Source organism: Hyperolius riggenbachi, chromosome 11, assembly GCF_040937935.1.
Source record: "Hyperolius riggenbachi isolate aHypRig1 chromosome 11, aHypRig1.pri, whole genome shotgun sequence".
NCBI classification, from domain to species: Eukaryota; Metazoa; Chordata; class Amphibia; order Anura; family Hyperoliidae; genus Hyperolius; species Hyperolius riggenbachi.
The window spans coordinates 4,373,991-4,394,661 of NC_090656.1; the positions used below are offsets into that span (position 1 = coordinate 4,373,991).

Consider the following 20,671-nt stretch of genomic DNA (forward strand, 5'->3'; position numbering starts at 1 on the left):
ATTAAATCGCTTACAAATCTCTAATTCGCAATGCCAGCGATTGCCATATGTGACTTGTAGTGAGTTTCAGGCCTTAAGCCCCCTCTACACCATGCAATTTCACGTGCGATTGATCGTATTCGATTGGATCAAATTAGATTGGATCGATTAAATCCGACATGTCTGATCGGGATTTGATCGATCGTGTGATCCATTTTGGTTAGTTTTCAATGTAAAATCGATCACACAATCGATCGAATCCCGATCGGACATGTCGGATTTAATCGATCAAATCGAATTTGATCCAATCGAATCAGTGTTGCCAACTCATCCCTTTAATTACTGACACATATGAATTATACAGGTTTTGTGGCTAGGTAGATGCAGTTAAAGCACTGATTATGTTCAAATAGCGCAAGAACCTGTATAACTTGTGTGTCAGTAATTAAAGGGATGAGTTGGCAACACTGAATCGAATACGATCGATCGCATGTGAAATTGCATGGTGTAGAGGGGGCTAGCCCAAACCTTGTCAGGTGCCACTGAGATGAGATAATCGATACTATTCTCCTCACCTGTCGGTGCTGATCAGTGTATATTTATCTGCATTATTATATATATATATATATATATATATATATATATATATATATATATATATATATATATATATATATATATATATAAAGATGCATAGATCTGTTATATATGACGGTGATTCTCTTGTGTATGAGGTATACATAGCGATCTATTATAAGATATTAGCGATCGATGAGCTGATACAATTAGTTACATTGTATCGCGATGTATATTATGCTGTACACAGGGATGCTTCTATATAATGATATATGTCAGTGTATTATAATGATAGGTGATGCTGTGTGTGATATAATGATATATATATGATGTGTTATTATCAGTGGAGATTGCAGACACTCCTCGCTCCGTCTCAGCAGCAGCAGCCCTGCTCCGCCCCCCCGCCCCGCACAGTGGTGCGCTCCTCCCTCCCCTCATTCCGATGCTCGGTGGAAGAGTCCACTGTGCGCCGGAGGGGTGCCGGGCAGTGACAGACCGGCGCCGGGCGGAGGATGACAGCTGCGTCATGGCCTCCAACTCCAGCGACATCGTCCGGCAAGGCTACGTGAGGATGAAGAGCCGCAAGCTGGGGGTGAGCCTGGGGTGTGCCCGCTGCTGCCCCGCCCTGCACCCCGATACCCCCCAATCCCCCCCCGCATCGCCCGGGCCCTTCCGTGCTGCACCGAGCGCCCCCTGCACACCGCTACTGTGTATACTGTGTATTCTCTGCACCCCATCACTATACATTACCTGCACTGTGCGGATCATTACCATACATTGCCTGCACTGAGCACCCCACCAATATGTATAGTATGTATTCTCTGCACCCCATCACCAGGCATTACCTGCACTGTGCACCCCCTGCACCCCATCACCAGGCATTGCCTGCACTGTGCACCCCCTGCACCCCATCACCAGGCATTGCCTGCACTGTGCACCCCATTACCAGGCATTACCTGCACTGTGCACCCCCTGCACCCCATCACCAGGCGTTACCTGCACTGTGCACCCCCTGCACCCCATCACCAGGCATTACCTGCACTGTGCACCCCCTGCACCCCATCACCAGGCATTACCTGCACTGTGCACCCCCTGCACCCCATCACCAGGCATTACCTGCACTGTGCACCCCCTGCACCCCATCACCAGGCATTGCCTGCACTGTGCACCCCATCATCATGCATTACCTGCACTGAGCACCCCACCAATATGTATACTATGTATTCTCTGCACCCCAACACCAGGCATTACCTACACTGTGCACCCCCTGCACCCCATCATCATGCATTACCTGCACTGTGCACCCCCTGCACCCCATTACCAGGCGTTACCTGCACTGTGCACCCCCTGCACCCCATTACCAGGCATTACCTGCACTGTGCACTCCCTGCACCCCATTACCAGGCATTACCTGCACTGTGCACCCCCTGCACCCCATTACCAGGCATTGCCTGCACTGTGTACCCCCTGCACCCCATCACCAGGCATTGCCTGCACTGTGCACCCCCTGCACCCCATCATCATACATTGCCTGCACTGAGCACCCCACCAATATGTATACTATGTATTCTTTGCACCCCATCATCATGCATTGCCTGCACTGTGCACCCCATCATTATGCATTACCTGCACTGTGCACCCCCTGCACCCCATTACCAGGCATTACCTGCACTGTGCACCCCATCACCAGGCATTGCCTGCACTGTGCACCCCCTTACCAGGCATTACCTGCACTGAGCACCCCACCAATATGTATACTATGTATTCTCTGCACCCCAACACCAGGCATTACCTGCACTGTGCACCCCCTGCACCCCATCATCATGCATTACCTACACTAGAGACCCCCTGCACCCCATCATCATGTATTACCTGCACTAGAGACCCCCCTGTACCCCATGTTCTAATGTTTCCCGGACCTCACATGTCAACCATGTACCGCTACATATATGGCACATCCCACACATTTCCCACATTCCCCCTCGGGGCGCTGTGTAAAATGTAAAAATTGTTTATGAAAAATATACACTCACTATGATATACAGGAATACTCCCTATGAATTTGATGCAAAAAGATTTAGGCTTGCTTCACAGTAGGACGTTGCGTTGTAATGTTGCGTTGCAGCTTACAAGGCAATGCAACAAAAAAGTGGTAATGCAGATTAACATGTTACCATCGCATTAAATAGGTACAGTAAAGCATACAGGCAATAAAAAGTATGCTTTCCTGTATTTGGTAACGTGTGCGTTTAGAGGTAGTGCTCTGCAGCAGTGCGTTACCATAACGCTACATGTTACAATGCGACGCTAACATCGCACTGTGAACGTTGCATTGACTTTAAGGGCCCATTCACACTTGCAAAACGTTTTGCACGGGTAATTTTACCGTGATTGTCGTTGTAAAATCACTGTGCACTCATGATTCTGTGCAATCGTGATCAGTGCTTTAAGTATTGTATTGCGGTCCCTGCAGAATCGTAGTTAAATTCTACAGGGAACATGTTTTGCGATTGCCGCTAATCACGAAACACCTGCGATCATGGTAGTGAGATCACTGCCATTATTTTTTATATTGCGCTAGCGCTTCAGCGATTAGCGGCAATTGCCTGCTAATCACCCATGCTGCGTTATAAGACTTTATAATGCAGCACTGCAACATGCAAAAAACACATATATCCAGGCACATCGCCTCTAGCTAGGACATTTAAATACGTTATTAATGAAAGGGAGGTGCTTAAAGAGGAACTGTAACATAAAAAGATCCCCTGGGGGGTACTCACCTCGGGTGGGGGAAGCCTCCGGATCCTAATGAGGCTTCCCACGCCGTCCTCCATCCGTCAGGGGTCTCGCTGCAGCCCTCCGTGGAGTCCGGGCAGTGGTGACGTCAATATTTACCTTCCTGGCTCCTGCGCAGGCGCTCTGACGGCTGTCGGCTCCGAACTACACGGAAATACCCGATCGCCGTCGGGTCCGCTCTACTGCGCAGGCGCAAGTTTCCTGCGCCTGCGCAGTAGAGCGGACCCGAATGAGATCGGGTATTTCCGTGTAGTTCGGAATGGAAAGCCGCCACAGCGCCCCCGCTGGAGCCAGCAAAGGTAAATATTGAACTGACAGTCGGCACAGTCGCCGGCTGTTCGGAGGGCTGCGGAGAGACCCCCGTGGGACAGAGGACGGCGTGGGAAGCCTCATTAGGATCCGGAGGCTTCCCCCACCCGAGGTGAGTACCCCCCAGGGGATCTTTTGAATGTTACAGAGTCTCTTTAAGTAGGTGTGGCAAAACAAATTGCAAAAAACAATTAACCCTTTGCACACTTGCATGCAAATGTTCAAACAAATGCATTCACAGATTCACTCATCCATGTTATACCTACAGCTAAGTTAAAATCCGGGGTCGACTACACCATACAATTTTCTGTTAGATTTACCTGGTAGATAGATAAAGTTCAACATGTCGGAAATGTATCTATCTTACCATCTATCTGCCTTCCAATTAGGCATTGTGCTACTCAGCAGGAGATGACCAGAGGACAATGCATCGGAGATAATGACCATTCTCTACAGAAAATAATCTTATTATGCATTCTAACAGAAAATCTAACAGAAGAATTGTATGGTAAGAATTGTATGGTGTAATCTCAGCATTAGGCTAAACACGTTGCGTTTATTCCTTATCAATCGAGCCGCTAATGGCTCGATTGATAATATCCGACAGGTCCGATGATTCGCTGGATAGATTCCCCGCAACGAGCGGGAATCGATCCGCGCGGACAAGCGGTGAAGCGCCGGCATCGAGCCGCTGGCTTGATACCGGCACATAAACGCACCGTGTATGTTTAGCATTAGTTTACAGAAGAATGTATTCTTTTGTAAACTTATGCTAGGTACACACCATACAATTTTGTGTTAGATAGATGGTTCGATAGATAATTTCCGACATGTCCGATCTGGTTTTCGATTGTTTTTCTGATCGATTTCTCATAGAAGTGAATGGAAATAGATAAGAAAAGATAACAGAATCGAATCGGAAATCGATCAGAAAATCGAATCGGAAATTGATCGGATGGAAAACCGACTGAAAAAATGCATTGTGTGTACCTAGCATAGGACCCTGGCTTTTAAAGGAAACATCCAAGCAATAAAAAAACAAAAACCACTTACCTGGGGCTTCCTCCAGCCCCTGGCTGCCGTCCTGTGCTCTCACTGCAGCCACTTGAGCTGCAGCAAGGGCACAGGACGGCAACCAGGGGGTGGAGGAAGCCCCAGGTAAGTGGATTTTGTTTTTTATTGCTTGGACCTTCCCTTTAGGCTACTTACACACCATGATGTTGCGTATAGGGGACGTTATAGGGCACATAACGTGCCCCTAACGCAACGCCTGGTGCTGTTGGAGGAGGACGCTACCAAGAGTTGCGTTACAAGCAGCTCTTGGTGCACCTGCTCTGTCAGAGGTGCTGCGGAGACCACGTGAGCGGAGCTCTCCGCATCACGTGGTCCCGCCAGCCAATCAGCGGCCGCTCCAAGAAGAAAACACAGCAAGTGCAGTGAATGCCAAGTAGCCATGTGCCTGGCTACATAGCGGCCTCTCCCCGCCTCCTCTCCGCCCCTAAAATATAAAAAAACACCCGTACTGAGCATGTGCAAACAGTCTAATGCGGCTCTGCCGCTTATAAAGTACTGCATGCAGTACGTTGTCTTATGGCGTAGCGTTACTAAGTAACGCAACGTGGACACTGTGAACAGCCCATTGATTTTTCATTACTGTGAGTTGGGCTGCGTTACAGGCTGCTCTAACGTGCGCCTGTAACCTCCCACTGTGAAAGGAGCCTGAGCTTAGCTGTAGGGATAACAGTGGTGCCTGGATGAGTGAATCTGTGAATGCATTTGTTTGTACATTTGCTTGCGAGTGTGCAAAGGGTTAATTGTTTTGTTTGCTACTGTGACCCTAGCCTCAAGAACTTAATTGTCTTTGTGTAACACAACCAAATTATTTTTTCAGGACAGCCCCATGGTGCATCCAAGGAACATTTTGTAAAACGTAAAAAAAAAAGAATGTTGAGCAGGAAAAAATGAGAAAACCTTTGTCACTAGTAGACCCAGCCGTTTAAAAACGGGCTCTAGGTCTACGGCCGCCAGTGCGCATGCAACCGCCGCGCGCCCAGTGCACTGGACGTAGGCGCGTGCCCGCACCCGCCCACCTCGCTCGCCCGCCCACCTCGCTCGCCCGTCCAGCTCCCTGGTCCCAGCTGTCCGTTATTGCGCACATGCACAGTAACAAAAATCCTGGGACACAGGGACAAAACTGCTGGACGCAGCGACAGTTTGATTTTTGTAGCATCCTACCTAATAAAAGCTAAGAAATATAACTGCATGGTAAAACATCTCATTACTAATTAGATTGATCGGCACGTCGTATCAAGTCATGTCTCACATGTTGAAACGGAGAAACATTATTATTTAAAAAATGCATGCTTTTTTTGAAATACAAACAACAGGTTTAAAAAAAGTTGGGACATGAGCATGTTTTCCACTCTGATGCATTACGGGCTGGTGCACACCGAGCGGCTTTTTGGGCGTTTTCAGATCCGCTTGCGGCTGCGGATCTGCTTGGTCAATGTATCTCAATGGGGTGGTGCACACCAGAGCGGCAGGCGTTTTGCAGAAACGAAAAATGCCTGGGTGAGGCATTTTTTGGATTGCGGAGGCGTTTCTGCCTCAATGTTAAGTAATGGAAAAACGCAAACCGCTCTGAAAAACGGCACTTCAGAGCGGTTTTGCAGGCGTTTTTGTTACAGAAGCTGTTCAGTAACAGCTTTACTGTAACAATATATGAAATCTACTATACTGAAAACCGCAGCAGCAATCCGCAAAACGCTAGCAAAACGCCTCATAAAAATAAAAAAAAGCGTTTAAAAATCTGCTAGCGTTTTGCGGATCTGCTAGCGGGTTTTGGTGTGCACCAGGCCTAACTCTGATTTTACCAACTAGCTCTGTGGCTTTCTTCACATGTAAAATCGAAATCGCTGATTTTCTTTTTTTTTTTTTTCCCCCCTTCCCGGCGCTTCACTATGCGGTACGATTTTTGTGCAAAGAACTTTAGCAGAGCGATTCCGTTTTTTCATTTCCTGACAGTCAGGAAGTGAACTCTTTCACCCGGAAAAGAATAAATACAATGTATTTATTCTTCAAAATGAATGCAATTGCCAGATAAAACAGAAAGATTTGTGAGCGTTTTGCGTTTTTCCTATACCTTCCATTGTAGCAAAATCACCCTGAAAATGGTAAGTGCAGCGCTTTGCTGAGCGGAAAGCAGACGAAATCCGCTAATATGAACTATCCCATAAGGATTCATTGCATTTTTCGAAGTCCCCGGCGCTTAAAAAAAACGCAAACCGATTTTTAACACCTAAAGACTAAACTCATACTGCAAGCCATGCTGTTGTAATACGTGTAGCGTAGTTTAGCATCATCTTCCTTTTCTAATTGTAACATCTGCTGTCCGCAGCCGCCTTTCTCCCCTGTTCTCAGGCCTCATCCGTTCCGCCGGTGTCTGGCACGCCGGGAACGGTACTGTCTCCTGCTCATAGGGTCGCCGTCTTGCGCGGGCGTGCGCGGAGACAGGACCCTTATGCTGGAAGAAGGCGCATCAGCTGACCTCAGAGGTGACTCCCGCCGCTCGGATTGGCTGATTGGTAAGGGGCGCGGCTATGAGCTCTCCTCTGCTTCTTAAGCCTTCATCCTTCACTCGCAACCTGTCTGCTGTTGCGAATACACTCGTGTTAGCGCTCAGACCTTAGTCTAGTATCCGGTGTGCTTTGATCTGGGAGGAAACCAGGGATTTCACACAAGACTAGGACTATTGTTATATTGTATTACTGATTACCTGTGTATGATTCTGGCTATACTCTGACCTTGCTATTGCTTATCGATTCTGTACTTCTGCCTATCTGACTTTGTTGCTGAACCTCTGCCTGATTACTCACTAGTCACTACTCTTCTGCCTCACGTTTCTGTACTGTGTTTGCCTCTCTGTTGCCGAACCTTGCCTGTCTGACCTCTCTACTCACCAGTGGGCCCTCGCCACTGTTGAGGTGCTCTTTGATTGAATACCCACCAGCTCCTCTGGTGAGGTTTTGTTAGTTCTAACATTACTGTGACTGATAGTACCTTGCCAGCTCCTCTGGTAAGGTCTGGTTAAACTATACAGTCACTTGTGCTGTTAGTACCTTACCAGCTCCTTTGGTAAGGTCTAGCCAAAGTATACACTTGCTCGTACTGATAGTACCTTACCAGCTCCTCTGGTAAGGTTTAGCCAAACTATCCATTACTGTTTCTGATAGGCCTTCCAGCCCCTCTAGTAAGGTCTATCTAATCATTACTTACTGTCGCACCAAGCACGATTCACACAGTACCGTTGCTAGCTATACTTGCATTATTGGTGATTCTGCAGATCACCACATAATCAGGTATAGTGTCTGTATTATTGGTGATTCTGCAGATCACACAATAATCAGATGTCTGAGTTGCAGCACCCAACCGTTACAGGAATAATCTGGATGGCAGTATTTGCTGCTCCAAAACCCGTTCATATCATCCAGCATTAATAATGCCTTCACCAGATGTGTAAGTTACCCGCACCACGTGAGCTAATGTACAGCCATACCATTCTGGATGCCGGCTTCTAGGAACCGTGCGCTGATTACAAGCTGGACCGTTCTGTCTTTCCTTAGCCTGGAAGATGTGCGCACTTATTCAGTTCACTTTTCCTCCTGAGTTTTCTCCCAGGTGATATTTTTTCACCTTATCAGTTAAATGCCTTTTTAAGCCACCAGCAAGCAATAAAATAATCATTATTTTTATTTACAATTTTTGGTAATACTGTACAATGTGCAAAACATACAACAATGCGGTGTATAGATACATGAGCAGTTCATCATACTGTACAATTGGGACAACCAGTGGCACCAGTACTGATACCGCGTTTCCCCGAAAATAAGACAGTGTCTTATATTAATTTTAGCACCAAAAGATGTGCTAGGGCTTATGTTCAGGGGAGGTCTTATATTTCTAGAAACACACAAGTTCCTGTGCTGCGTGTGCTCCTGTCTTCCCCACTGTGCCGCCACTTCCTCTGCTGGATCCACCACTTGTGTGCCTGTGTCCCCCTTGTACCTTTAGTGTCCCCTGGTGTCCCCCTCTGTACCTGTGTGCTCCTCTATCCCCGGTCCTCCTGTGTCCCGTTTCAATCTGCCCGCGAGTCCATCGGCTCCAGTAATAACACAAGTTGCCATACTTTTCCACCTTACTGCTGCTAGGACTTACTTTCAGGGTAGGGCTTATATTCTGAGCATGTTCGAAATTCCTGCTAGAACTTACCTTCAGGGGATGTCTTAATTTCAATAAAAAAGGGTACATACAATTGATGTGTAGATTGAATAACATTTTTTATGACTTAAGTATTCCTTTAAGGGTGCTTTGAACATTTCCAGCCTTGGAGCATGACAAATAGGTTGTGGAAGAAAGTTTCAAAGGGAAGGTGACACTCCTGAGAAGTCCTGTATGAGGGAGTGAGAGGAGGTGACCAAGCTAGACAACAAGAGGGTCTCTTAGGAGGAGTGAAGGTTTTAGGATGGATGATATCTGGAGATGAAGAAGGAAATGTATAGCCTATGCAGAGCTTTGTGTGATAGTGTTAGGAGTTTGAACTGGATTGTTTGGGTAGCCAGTGGCGTTGCTAAGGAGCTTTGGGCCCCAGTGCAGGTTTTACATGTGGCCCCTAAAATACTCTATACTGTGAGAAAACTCGGAAAAGCCGCCACGTGTGCTGAAAGCAAAGCGGCTGATTCCGCGTCCAACGCGGCGGTTTGCACGCGTAGGCACGCGTCTGGTAGTGTGGCAGAGCGTGGAAAAGCCGCCGCATGTTCTAACAGCAAAGTGGCTGTTCCCGCGTCCAAAGTGGCTGGGTCTGTTAGTCCACATAGATGGATGGAGAGCTACGCGCGTGCGGGCCAGAAGTCAGGACCTTTATACCAGCAGGGGAAGTGTCAGCTGATCAGGACGATCAGCTGATTCCTGCTGGACGCATCATTGGCTGAGTGGCTCGGGCGGGGTGGCAGACTCCAGCAACTATATATTCAGGTTGCTTGTCAGTTGCTGGTTGTCTGCCATTGCGAATGCTTTATGTGTTGGCACACAGACCTCAGTCAGATCCCACAGTGTGTTAGAACCAGGAGGACCTGGGAATTCACACTGAGCTAGATTATTCTCGCATTGTATGTTATGCTTTAGACCAGTTCCAGGGTGTTGTGACTACGGACCTCACACCCCAGACTAGGAAACTGTCTTTATGCTATGTTATGCTATAGACTAGTTCCAGGGTGTTGTGACTACGGACCTCATACCCAAGCTTAGGAAACTGTCTCTATGTTATGTCATGTATGCTAGTTCCAGGGTGCTGTAACTACTTTCCTCACACCCAAGACTAGCACTGTGTATCTTTATTACTTTAGCCCGCCACTAGGGTGTAGAGAGCCAGGATCTCTCATCCAGTAGGGCAAGTTGGTTCACTTAGCAGCAGGGCTTCCTGCAACCTAACCCAGGCCCCTCTCCTAGGGAGCCATTGGGCTTATAGGGATTCACCCACAGTCCAGGGTGAATTCCCTGCATCTTCCTACCTCCAGTTCCTCTGGTGGTTCTCACTCAAAGTGTTACTGTTACACTAAACACTCACATCACTCAGGTGTCCAGAGGTTAGTCATACCTGGATTATTAGTGATTCTGCAGATCATTCATAATCTGGTGTATATCTGCATTACTGGTGATTCTGCAGATCACCAATAATCAGATTCTCTCTGTGTGTTGACACCAATCGTTACATATACATAGCAATTGATATGGTGCACAAAAACTTGCCAAGCACCGTCACAGTATTAGAGGTGCAAGAAGGGGATGGGGAACAGTTTGTAAATTATTAACACTAATTAGAGCATCTATAGAAGTGATCATTACCAGCACAGGACCAAATAAAGAGGACCTAAACTCAGAATTTCCTCTCTGCTCTAAAAGATACACAGCAGCATAATAACATTTTAACAGAAAACATTTCTGTGTTACAGCTGATACAAATCCTACAATAAATCTGCTCTGTTTCTACTTCCTGATTCATGGAAGCCAACATATTGTTTACAGCCTGTGCTTTCAAATGGCCTTATCTGCCATCTCTGCCATAAGCAGTCATGTGACACAGGGAAGAGATCAAATTACAACTTGTGATTAGACACAGATGAGAGGAAATTACACAGGCTAAACTTTCTAAATACACACAGGGTACATTTCTCTCTGTTTTCCTTCTGTCCTCCATCTCTCTCTACTCTTCCACCTATAGTTCCAAATAATGAAAATACCCCAATATACTCAACTCCTAAAGCTCGCTGTCTGGGGGTAACTCTGAGCTCTCATTTCAACCATATATTAATACATTAACAACATCCTGCTTCTTCCATCTCAAAAACATTTCCAGAGTTCATCCCTTCCTTACACAAGAGGATACTAAAATACTTGTACATGTTCTAATCATATGCTGTCTTGATTACTGTAACACCCAACTCTGTGGCCTACTAAGTAAAAGACAGGTAGGAGAATGTGCTAGGCCCTCACACCCAGTGACAAGAGTGTCTGGAGAAGCAGAAAGTGATGTCAAAGGCAGAAGAAAGGTCAAGGGATATACTCAATTTGCCTCTGGATTTTGCAATGAGGAAGTTGTTTGCAACTTTGGTGAGGACTGTTTCAGTGGAACGGTGAGATCTGAAGCCAGACTGGAGGGGGACTTGCAATGAATTAGTAGCCAGAAAGATAGGCTAGATTCACAGTAGGAGTTACCTTTTGATACAATGTTAAAGTCACAATGCAACATTACAACCCAACGCACCAAAAAAGTCGCAATGCAGCTTAACGCTGTGTTACCGTCGCATGCAGGCAATTCAAAGTATTCTTCCCTGTATCTATAAACCTCCCTGGTGTTCAATTTCCCCAGGATTTCTGTGCAAAAAGTGATCCAATTCATTTTCATAACTTTCTTTTTCCTGTAACTTGCCAAAATGTGCCAAGCAAGGGTCTAGTATACAGGGCAGGAGAGTAATGATTTGTATGCACGCCAATACTGTTCACAGCATGTTTTGTATTGACGTGTATAACCGTCAATACTGCCAGCGCTGCGTTAAGAGGTAATGCACTGCAGCAGTGCGTCACAATAAACAACACATTTACAACGCAACTTTTACTTCGCACTGTGAACGTTCCATAGGGTTAACATTGCCGCACGGTAACCTGCGTTATGCGACTTTATTAGCGCAGGACAGTAACGTCCCACTGTGAATCTAGCCTCAGACAGTTCTGAATAGATGTGTCGTTCCCACAGAATCACGTTGCCATTATTTTTCACCTACTGTTTGGTACTTTATCAATTTCAGAGAGCTGAAAAGTTATTAACAGACGATGTTATCTCCTAGGAGAAAAAGTGAATTGCACGAGGCCCGTGATGACCAAGATTTTCCAAAAATGTATTTTCCACATTTTGATTTGTCAGACAACAGGACAGTTTTTCGCTTTTAAAGGGAACCTAAATGGAGAAGGATGTGAATTTTTTCCTTTTAAAATAATACCAGTTGCCTGACTCTCCTGCTGATCCTGTGTATCTAATACTCTCAGCCACAGCCCCTGAACAAGCATGCAGATCAGGTGACTGAAGTCAGACTGGATTAGCTGCATGCTTGTTTCAGAGGAGGAGGAGGACCTGTAGACACCGCTGCCTCCTCCTCTGTCATGTAAGTCTTCAGCTCTCTCACCTATTCCTGCTGTATCTCTCGTGTTCTCAAGTGTCCTATTGGACATTCCATTGATTTAATTGAATACTCCTTTTTTCTCTTGCGACAATCCACATTAGAAATTATTTATTGGACGTTTATTTGTTGTGATCTCTCTGAATTGTTCCTTTTGTGACCATGTCCTTTATATGGATATAGGTATTATTACATATTTTTGGAATATTGCACTACTATGCACTTTATGGTACAATTTTGCACCAGTATTTATATAATTGTTTTGCACTGATGTTGATTTTCTACTAATATTAGGTGTTTGGTTTATGCTCTTTGTTGGCTTACTACATATACATATATCTATATATTATATTGCTTCTTATGGCATAATTATTGGGATGGATGGGAGGCATTGTGATTGATGTTTATTTATTAGATAATCATGTACACCGCTGCTATCACCTTTGGTGAGTTTTAAAATTGATTTTAATGTGTTTACTATTTACCAATAAAGTTTATGTATAATATTGAATTGATTTTGGAGTGGTCTGGTGCTGTTGTTATTGGGTACGTTTCTTTGCTATTTACAACAGTGCAAGAATGGCAGCAATTACATATTCCCATTGAAAATCAATAGCTGAATTTTGATTGGCCTTTATAGGCTCCACCCACTTTTCTGAATATTAATCCCAGCCACCCAGTCACTGTGCAAAGTTTGAGAACCCTGCCATTAATAGTGCAAGAATAGCTGCTATTTACATTTTCCCAGTAAAATTTGTATTTGTCTCCGCCCCCTTTTTGGTTATGGGGATAAAAAGTATCCTATACTTTATTCCAGGTAATGTACTATGTGTGTGCCAAATTTCATTCACATCCGCTCAGACATTGCTGTGTAATCGTCGAGTAACAAACATCCAAACGTTTGCATTTATAATATTAGTAATATGAACAATACCAGTTGCCTGGCAGTCTTTTGCTCATCTTTCTGGCATCAGCAGTGTCTGAATCCCACACCTGAAACAAGCATGCAGCTAATCCAGTCAGACGTCAGTCAAATGATCTGCATGCTTGTTCAGGGGCTATAGCTGAAAGTAGAGGCAGAGGATCAGCAGGACAGCTGGGTAATCTGCATTGTTTAAAAGGAAATAAATACGGCAGCCTCCATATCCCTGTCTCTTCAGACAGATGCTGCTAATTATGTCCAAATTTACTCCTGAAGATTAGTGCTAAAGTTATTAAAGAGAACCCGAGGTGGCATTGCATTATGTTACTGGGGCACAGAGGCTGGTTGGGCACACTAACATCAGCCTCTGTTGCCCCATCGTGTGCCTCAAAGACCCCCCTGTTCGCCGCTATACTCCCCGCAGTGCTGGCGACACGCAGCGCGTCGCCAGCACAATGTTTACCTATGCGCTGTCTGTCAGCGCCGCTCCCCCGCCTCCTCTGCATCGCCGCTACCCGCCCGCGTCCCTTCCCTCCAATCAGACATCAGGCATGTGTTCAGATCCATAACCTTCAGGGACGAAATGTAGGGACAAAAAGGCTGTTCCCTGCTTTTCGTGCCACGGAGGAGGTGTGACTAAGGGAAGTTGGAAGCTTATTTCATATTTGCCCCTCCCTCAGTAATTAGTACAAGGGTAAAAGACAAGGGACCGTATGCAATTCACTTTTTAAGGCCTTGCTCACATTATAAATCGCCAGCACTATCGCAAGCACTGAGCGATTTATTGAGCGATTTTGGAAGCACTTTTCTAAGCGCTTTCAGATCTTTTGTGTAGCATTTTTTTACTTCAGTCAGGAATGAATAAATACAATGTATTTATTCATTGAAACCGCTCGGGAAATCGCTTTTTCAAATCGCTCAGGCCCCTTTTACACTTAATCAGTTAAAACTGAAAGAAAACTGAGTTTCAAAGTAATGCCCATGTTTTCCTATGGCACAGTTCACACTATACGCGTTTTAACTGAAAGCTTTTTTACAATGCACTGCTATGAAATAAACTCGTACCAACGCATACTAACGCATTCAATGTTAAAGGGAACCAGAGGCCCCAGGAAAAAGATTCTATACATACCTGGGGCTTCCTCCAGCCCCATATGCACGGATCGCTCCCACGCCGCCGTCCTTTGCTGCCTGGATCCGCCGTTACCGAGTCCCGTCATGGCCGCCAGTCGGCCGGCAGACGCGGCCAATTGTCCGCATCACACGGGGCTCCCTCCATACACGTACACGTGTGGCTGCCTACTGCGCAGCCGCATGCGTAAGGGTATGGAGGGAGCCCCTGTGATGCGGACAATTGCCCGCGTCCGCCGGAAGTGACGGGACCCGGTACCGCCGATCCAGGAAGCGGAGGATGGCGACGTGTGAGCGATCCGTGCATATGGGGCTGGAAGAAGCCCCAGGTATGTATAAAAGCTTTTTCTTTTTTTTTTTCTTACGTTCCTCTCTGGTTCCCTTCTTATCCTTTCTATTGAATCGCAAATGCTCTGAAAACGGTGCAGGAGCCTTGTTTGCGATTGGATAGAAAGCACATCACTCATGCGAGAACACTCACAAAGAGCTATATTGCAGAAGCGCTTTTTTAAAATCGCCAGCACTAAAAAAAAAAAAAAAATTAAAAAAAATAAATAAGCAAAATCGCTCTAAGTGTGAACAAACCCTGAGAGTTTTTTCCTGGGTGATATTTTTACATCTCGTCACTAAATTGCCTTTTAGACCACCAGGAAGTGACAACATACTCAAGATAATTTTGTTAGTACTGTTTTCTCTACTTTTTGATACCTTTTCAATTGCAAAGGGCTGAAAAGTTCTTTTAAAAAGAAGTTGAAAAAATGATCTCGTAGGAGATAAAGGTAATTGCACACGGGCCAACGTGTTTGATGAGGATGACAGCACTGATAAGCTTGCCTGGCGGATACACCTTGTTGTTGGACATAAATATATTCTGGAAGCAGCGTTTCCTGTACAGATTGTGCATCTTTTACTCTCAGATGTGAAACTAGTTTGTGGCAACCTCTCCATTAAAATAGATGCGTCTACTGTTGTCTTTTAAACTGGAAAACATAATTGTCACTCCATAATTATTCCATATTTAAACTATCAAAGAAACTGTTCTTCTGTAATCCCCACATACCTAGAGAGCAGAGGTGCCCAAACTTTTTCGGCTTGTGAGCTAATTTAAAAATGAGCAGAGCTGAACTGTAACCTGCCTGTAAACTGTTTACACTGCGAGGCAGAGAGAGACACACAGGCAGGAACCCAGAGCTTCAGCTGATGATTATTTACACACATTTGAAGATATATTTCTGCTTTCTATCATTCTGAACAGATTCCAGTCACAGTATTAGAGCGAGTGAGGTGTGTTTCTGTATGCTGGATGTGCTGGGCACAGTCCTCCATAGTAATGCCCCACAGTGAGAACTGTTCTCTGTAAATGTCATTTTCTTCATATAAAACATGAAAAAAAAGCCTTTGTATTGCTATTTGCTAGTAGTTACTGAAAATAAATGTGGTAGCAGCAGCAGCTCAGAGTAGCAGCTCTTCAGTGTAGTCTGGATAGTGGCTGGATAGTATACAGGTTAAGGGCACCGCCTCTGACACAGGTGACCAGAGTTCAAATTTCAGCTCTTCCTGTTCAGTAAGCCAGCACCTATTCAGGAAGGAGTCCTCGGGCAAGACTCCCATAACTGCTTATGCCTATAGAGTGTGCCCTAGTGGCTGCAGCTCAAGCACTTTGAGTCTGCCGGGATAAAAGGGCAATATAATGTTACTTGTCTTGTCTAATCACTGTGCAGCCATTTGCCTACTGGATCCCAACACTGTATGTCATGTGACACACATAAGAGCCACTAGTCCATGTATTGTTACGCCCCTGGGATCTATCTTTGTGGCAATCTATAAATGTATGGCTACCTTAACTTTCTTTCTGGTCTCCTCCAGACAACTCTCTCCTTTCCTTTCTCTGCTCCATGTTCAGCTATGGACAGTGGGTAGGAGACCCCAGTACTGGATGTTACCCAACCTCTGACCCCTCTGTTCACAGATATATCGGCGCTGCTGGCTGGTGCTGAGGAAATCTTCCAGTAAGGGGCCCTGGAGGCTGGAGAAGTATCCGGATGAGAGATCCGTTGTTCTGCGCACATCACCAAAGGTGAGAGGAGGGTAACTGCAGTCTGTCAGAGGTCAATCCATCTGTCTGTCAGAGGTCCAACTGTCAGTCTATCTATCTGAGGTCCAACTGTCACTTTATCCATCTGTCAGAGGTCCAACTGTCACTCTATCCATCAATCTGTCAGAGGTCCAACTGTCATTGTATCGACCTGTCAGAGGTCCGGCTGTCTATCTACCTACCTGCCATTCAGAGTCCTGTTTGCTCTTATTGTTGCAGGTGACAGAGATTAGCAATGTAAAGTGTATAATGAGGCTCCCCAAGGAGACCAAGAGGCAAGCCGTGGCGATTATATTCTGTGACGATTTGGCACGAACCTTCACCTGTGACTCAGGTATGGAGACTGGAAGGAGACACAAAACAAGCTACCATCCTGCCCTAGCACCAGATAGCTGTCTGTGTGGCAACAGTACTTCATAAGGGCATAAGGGGGTTCCCAGTCTGCAATGTCAGTGTGGTAATAGTATGAAGCATGATACACAGTCTGAGGTGACAGTGTGGCATCAGCACTGGGGGGACGAAGTCTGTAGTGACAGTGTGGCATCGGTATTGGTTGGTTACACTCAGTACAGCTCCTCTTTAACTGTTTGTGGCCAGCAGTGCACTACAGCAGAGTCTCATAATGATAAGAATTTGCTGAGCTGCAGTGCTGGCCGCAAAGAGTTAATGTATCATTAGAACAGGAGGAGCTGGACAGTGATAGCTGCTTTCTAGCTAGGAACACCCACTGTTGCCAGCTCTGTGCTTGCTGGAGGAATTTCTGGGTTATTATGCATCATATATGAAAATTGTGTAAAATAGAAATTTACCTTCTTAAAACAGAAGGTATTTTTCAATAATTCAAGTGTATGTGAACGAGAGATCTCCCATGATGCATCACTGCTGAATATGCAGATAATCTCATGATGTACCAGATACACCAGCCTTTTAGTAAGAAGGCTTTTTGGTCCACAATGATCTCGTCATCAGCATCCTTGTGGTTCTGGGTCACCATACATTCCCTGGGACAGTTGTGTGATGGCTAAAAGTGGCCATACACCATACAATCTTTTCAATATCTTTTCAGTGCAAGAATTGTAATCAATTTTTCTGTCTGATTGTAACATTTCGAAAATCTGTCCAATGTACCAGACACTTACGTTCAATTCTTCCCCAATGATGAAATAAATTATTGAAAACTCAGAAAAAAATTGCTTAGGTCTGCACACCGAGAAATTGTCAATGTACCACACACCATTCAATTTTCATATAAATTGATCAGAAAAATCCAACACTCCCGATCTTCTGTTATAAAATATTCAATCAGATTTTTCTAATGAATTTAAAAAAAGCTTTCAGTTTTTCTGTACAACCTTAAGGGGATCGCGTGCATGGATGCTTAGGGAAATCCCTGCTGAGTTACTGAGCTCTGCTTCATAAACAGCCTGCCAGCCGTGATCAGCGCTGGCAGGCTGTAAAAAAAACAACCAAAAACGGCCGCAAATACTTGTACAGCGTCGCAAATACTTGTACAGCGCTGCAATCTGTTGGTGGCAAGAAAAGGAGGTAAGATTAATTTGTGTGCTCAGTTGTACAGACCAGTAGCGAGCTGTTAATGCTGCAGTGGCCTGAATTGTAAAAAAATGGCCTGGTCACTAGGGGAGTGTAAGCTTGTGGTCCTAAAGCAGATAAAGCTCACCTGAACTGACAGGGATATGGACACTGGCATATTTATTTCCTTTTTAAACAATGCAGATTGCCTGGCTGTCCTGCTGATCCTCTGCCTCTAAAAGTGGCCACTAACGGTCCAATTTCAAGTAAAAAATCGTTTGAGCGATCAGAAATTCTGATCAGATTGGTTGTAAATAATCTCAGTTGATGGGCACAATCGATTAAAAACGATTATAAAAAGTCGTCCGATTGGATTTTCATCAAACCCAAATTTGGATTTTCTTGTTGGTTGTGATAGATAGGAAGCAAAGATTGGCTCGTTGATGGTGTAGTGAACAATTTTTTTTTCAATCAGAATGTTCTGATCACTTGAACGATTTTTCGTTAGAAATTGGATCGTTAGTGGCCACCTTAATACTTATAGCCATAGCCCCTGAACAAGCATGCAGCAGATCAGGTGTTTCTGACATTATTGTCAGATCTAACAAGATTAGCAGCATGCTGGTTTCAGGTGTGATTCAGCCACTACTGCAGCCAAATAGATCAGCAGGGCTGCCAGACAACTGGTATTGTTTAACAGGAAATCAATATGGCAGCCTCCATATACCTCTTACTTCAAGTGTCCTATAATCTAGCGTGTGCACCTAGCTGTAGCCCTTATTCAGCATTACTAACAATGAAAAACGTATGAATCAGGGCTAAATGGCTGCAGTCTGAAGAAGCGTAACAAGCTTATGTCTCCTCTATATTTGCATCCGCAGAGCTGGAGGCAGAGGAGTGGTACAAGGTGTTGTCCACGGAATGCTTGGGATCCAGAGCCAACGAGTACAACTTCGGAGAGCCTGACCTCCTGACCCCCGGCGTGCAGAATGAACAGACAGGTAGGGGAGTGGCCAGAAGTCACATGCTTGATCCATAATGCTGGGAGGGGGTTGTGGGAGGAGCCACTACTGAGAGGGAGGAGCTGTGACCCTCCTGTTGTTCTCACCTCTACAGAGCGGTTCAGCGTCTTCCTTCTGCCTTCCTCTAACCTGGACGTGTACGGAGAATGCAAGATGCAGATCACAGAAGAGAACCTCTACCTCTGGGACACACACAACCCCCGCACCAAGCTGCTGTCATGGCCTCTGTGCGCCCTGCGGCGGTACGGGAACGACGCCACGCGCTTCACCTTCGAGGCAGAAAGGTAAGAGCCGTTACAGATTTATTTATTTATTTAAGTATTTATATAGCGCCTACATACACTCACCTAAAGGATTATTAGGAACACCATACTGAATACGGTGTTTGACCCCCTTTCACCTTTAGAACTGCCTTCATTCTACCTGGCATTGATACAACAAGGTGCTGAAAGCATTCTTTAGAAATGTTGGCCCATATTGATAGGATAGCATCTTGCAGTGGATGGAGATTTGTGGGATGCACATCCAGGGCATGAAGCTCCCGTTCCATCACACCAAATTCTGACTTCGATACTTATCAGACCAGGCAACATTTTTCCAGTCTTCAACTGTCGTGCAAATTGTAGCCTCTTTTTCCTATTTGTAGTGGAGATGAGTGGTACCCGGTGGGGTCTTCTGCTGTTGTTGCCCATCCGCCTCAAGGTTGTGCGTGTTGTGGCTTCACAAATGCTTTGCTGCATACCTCAGTTGTAACGAGTGGTTATTTCAGTCAACGTTGCTCTTCTATCAGCTTGAATCAGTCGGCCCATTCTCCTCTGACCTCTAGCATCAACAAGGCATTTTCGCCCTCAGGACTGCCGCATACTGGATGTTTTTCCCTTTTCACACCATTCTTTGCAAACCCTAGGAATGGTTGTGCGTGAAAATCCCAGTAACTGAGCAGATTGTGAAATACTCAGACCGGCCCGTCTGGCACCAACAACCATGCCACGCTCAAAATTGCTTAAAGGAGTACTATCGAAGTTTATCAATTTCTGACAACAGCATAAATCCATATGTTAACAACAGCCAGAGTGAATAAAGCATGTGTTTTTGCTGTGCAGTGTTTTTTTTTCCTCCCCACATACCTTATGCTATAATACCTGCAGACAGTAACTGATAGGGTTGCCAGGTCGGCTGATGGAGAAAACCGGACAGGGGGTGGAGTTAGGGGCGGAGTTAGGGGTGGAGTCAGAAGCGCACTTTTATGTAGAGTGGGGCTAAGCAATGGGCTTTTTTTTAAAAAAATGTATAGTATTTATATTGCACTGACATCTTCTGCAGCACATTACAGAGTACATAGCCATGTCACTAACTGTCCTCACCAGTAGTACTGGTCCAGTGCACATAAGAGACAGTTTTTCACCAGTAACTGCACATAAGAGACAGCTTTTCACCAGTAAATGCACATTATAAGAGACACCTTTTCGCCAGTAAATGCACATAATAAGAGACAGCTTTTCCCCAGTAAATGCACAAGAGACAGCTTTTCACCAGTAAATGCACATAATAAGACACAGCTTTTCACCAGTAAATGCACATA

At 45.3% G+C, this 20,671-nt stretch overlaps 1 protein-coding gene across 1 annotated transcript in view; it reads left to right on the forward strand.

Annotated features, from left to right (window-relative positions):
- The first annotated feature begins 993 nt into the window (after window positions 1-993).
- The window catches only part of DOK4 (docking protein 4), a 43,318-nt gene continuing 23,640 nt past the window's right edge, over window positions 994-20,671 (forward strand). Inside the window, exons 1-5 of the mRNA XM_068261814.1 lie at window positions 994-1,147; window positions 16,412-16,519; window positions 16,757-16,871; window positions 18,949-19,068; window positions 19,184-19,373. Coding sequence (XP_068117915.1) covers window positions 998-1,147; window positions 16,412-16,519; window positions 16,757-16,871; window positions 18,949-19,068; window positions 19,184-19,373 — 683 coding nt within the window. The 5' untranslated portion in view covers window positions 994-997. The remainder of the gene's footprint in view (window positions 1,148-16,411; window positions 16,520-16,756; window positions 16,872-18,948; window positions 19,069-19,183; window positions 19,374-20,671) is intronic.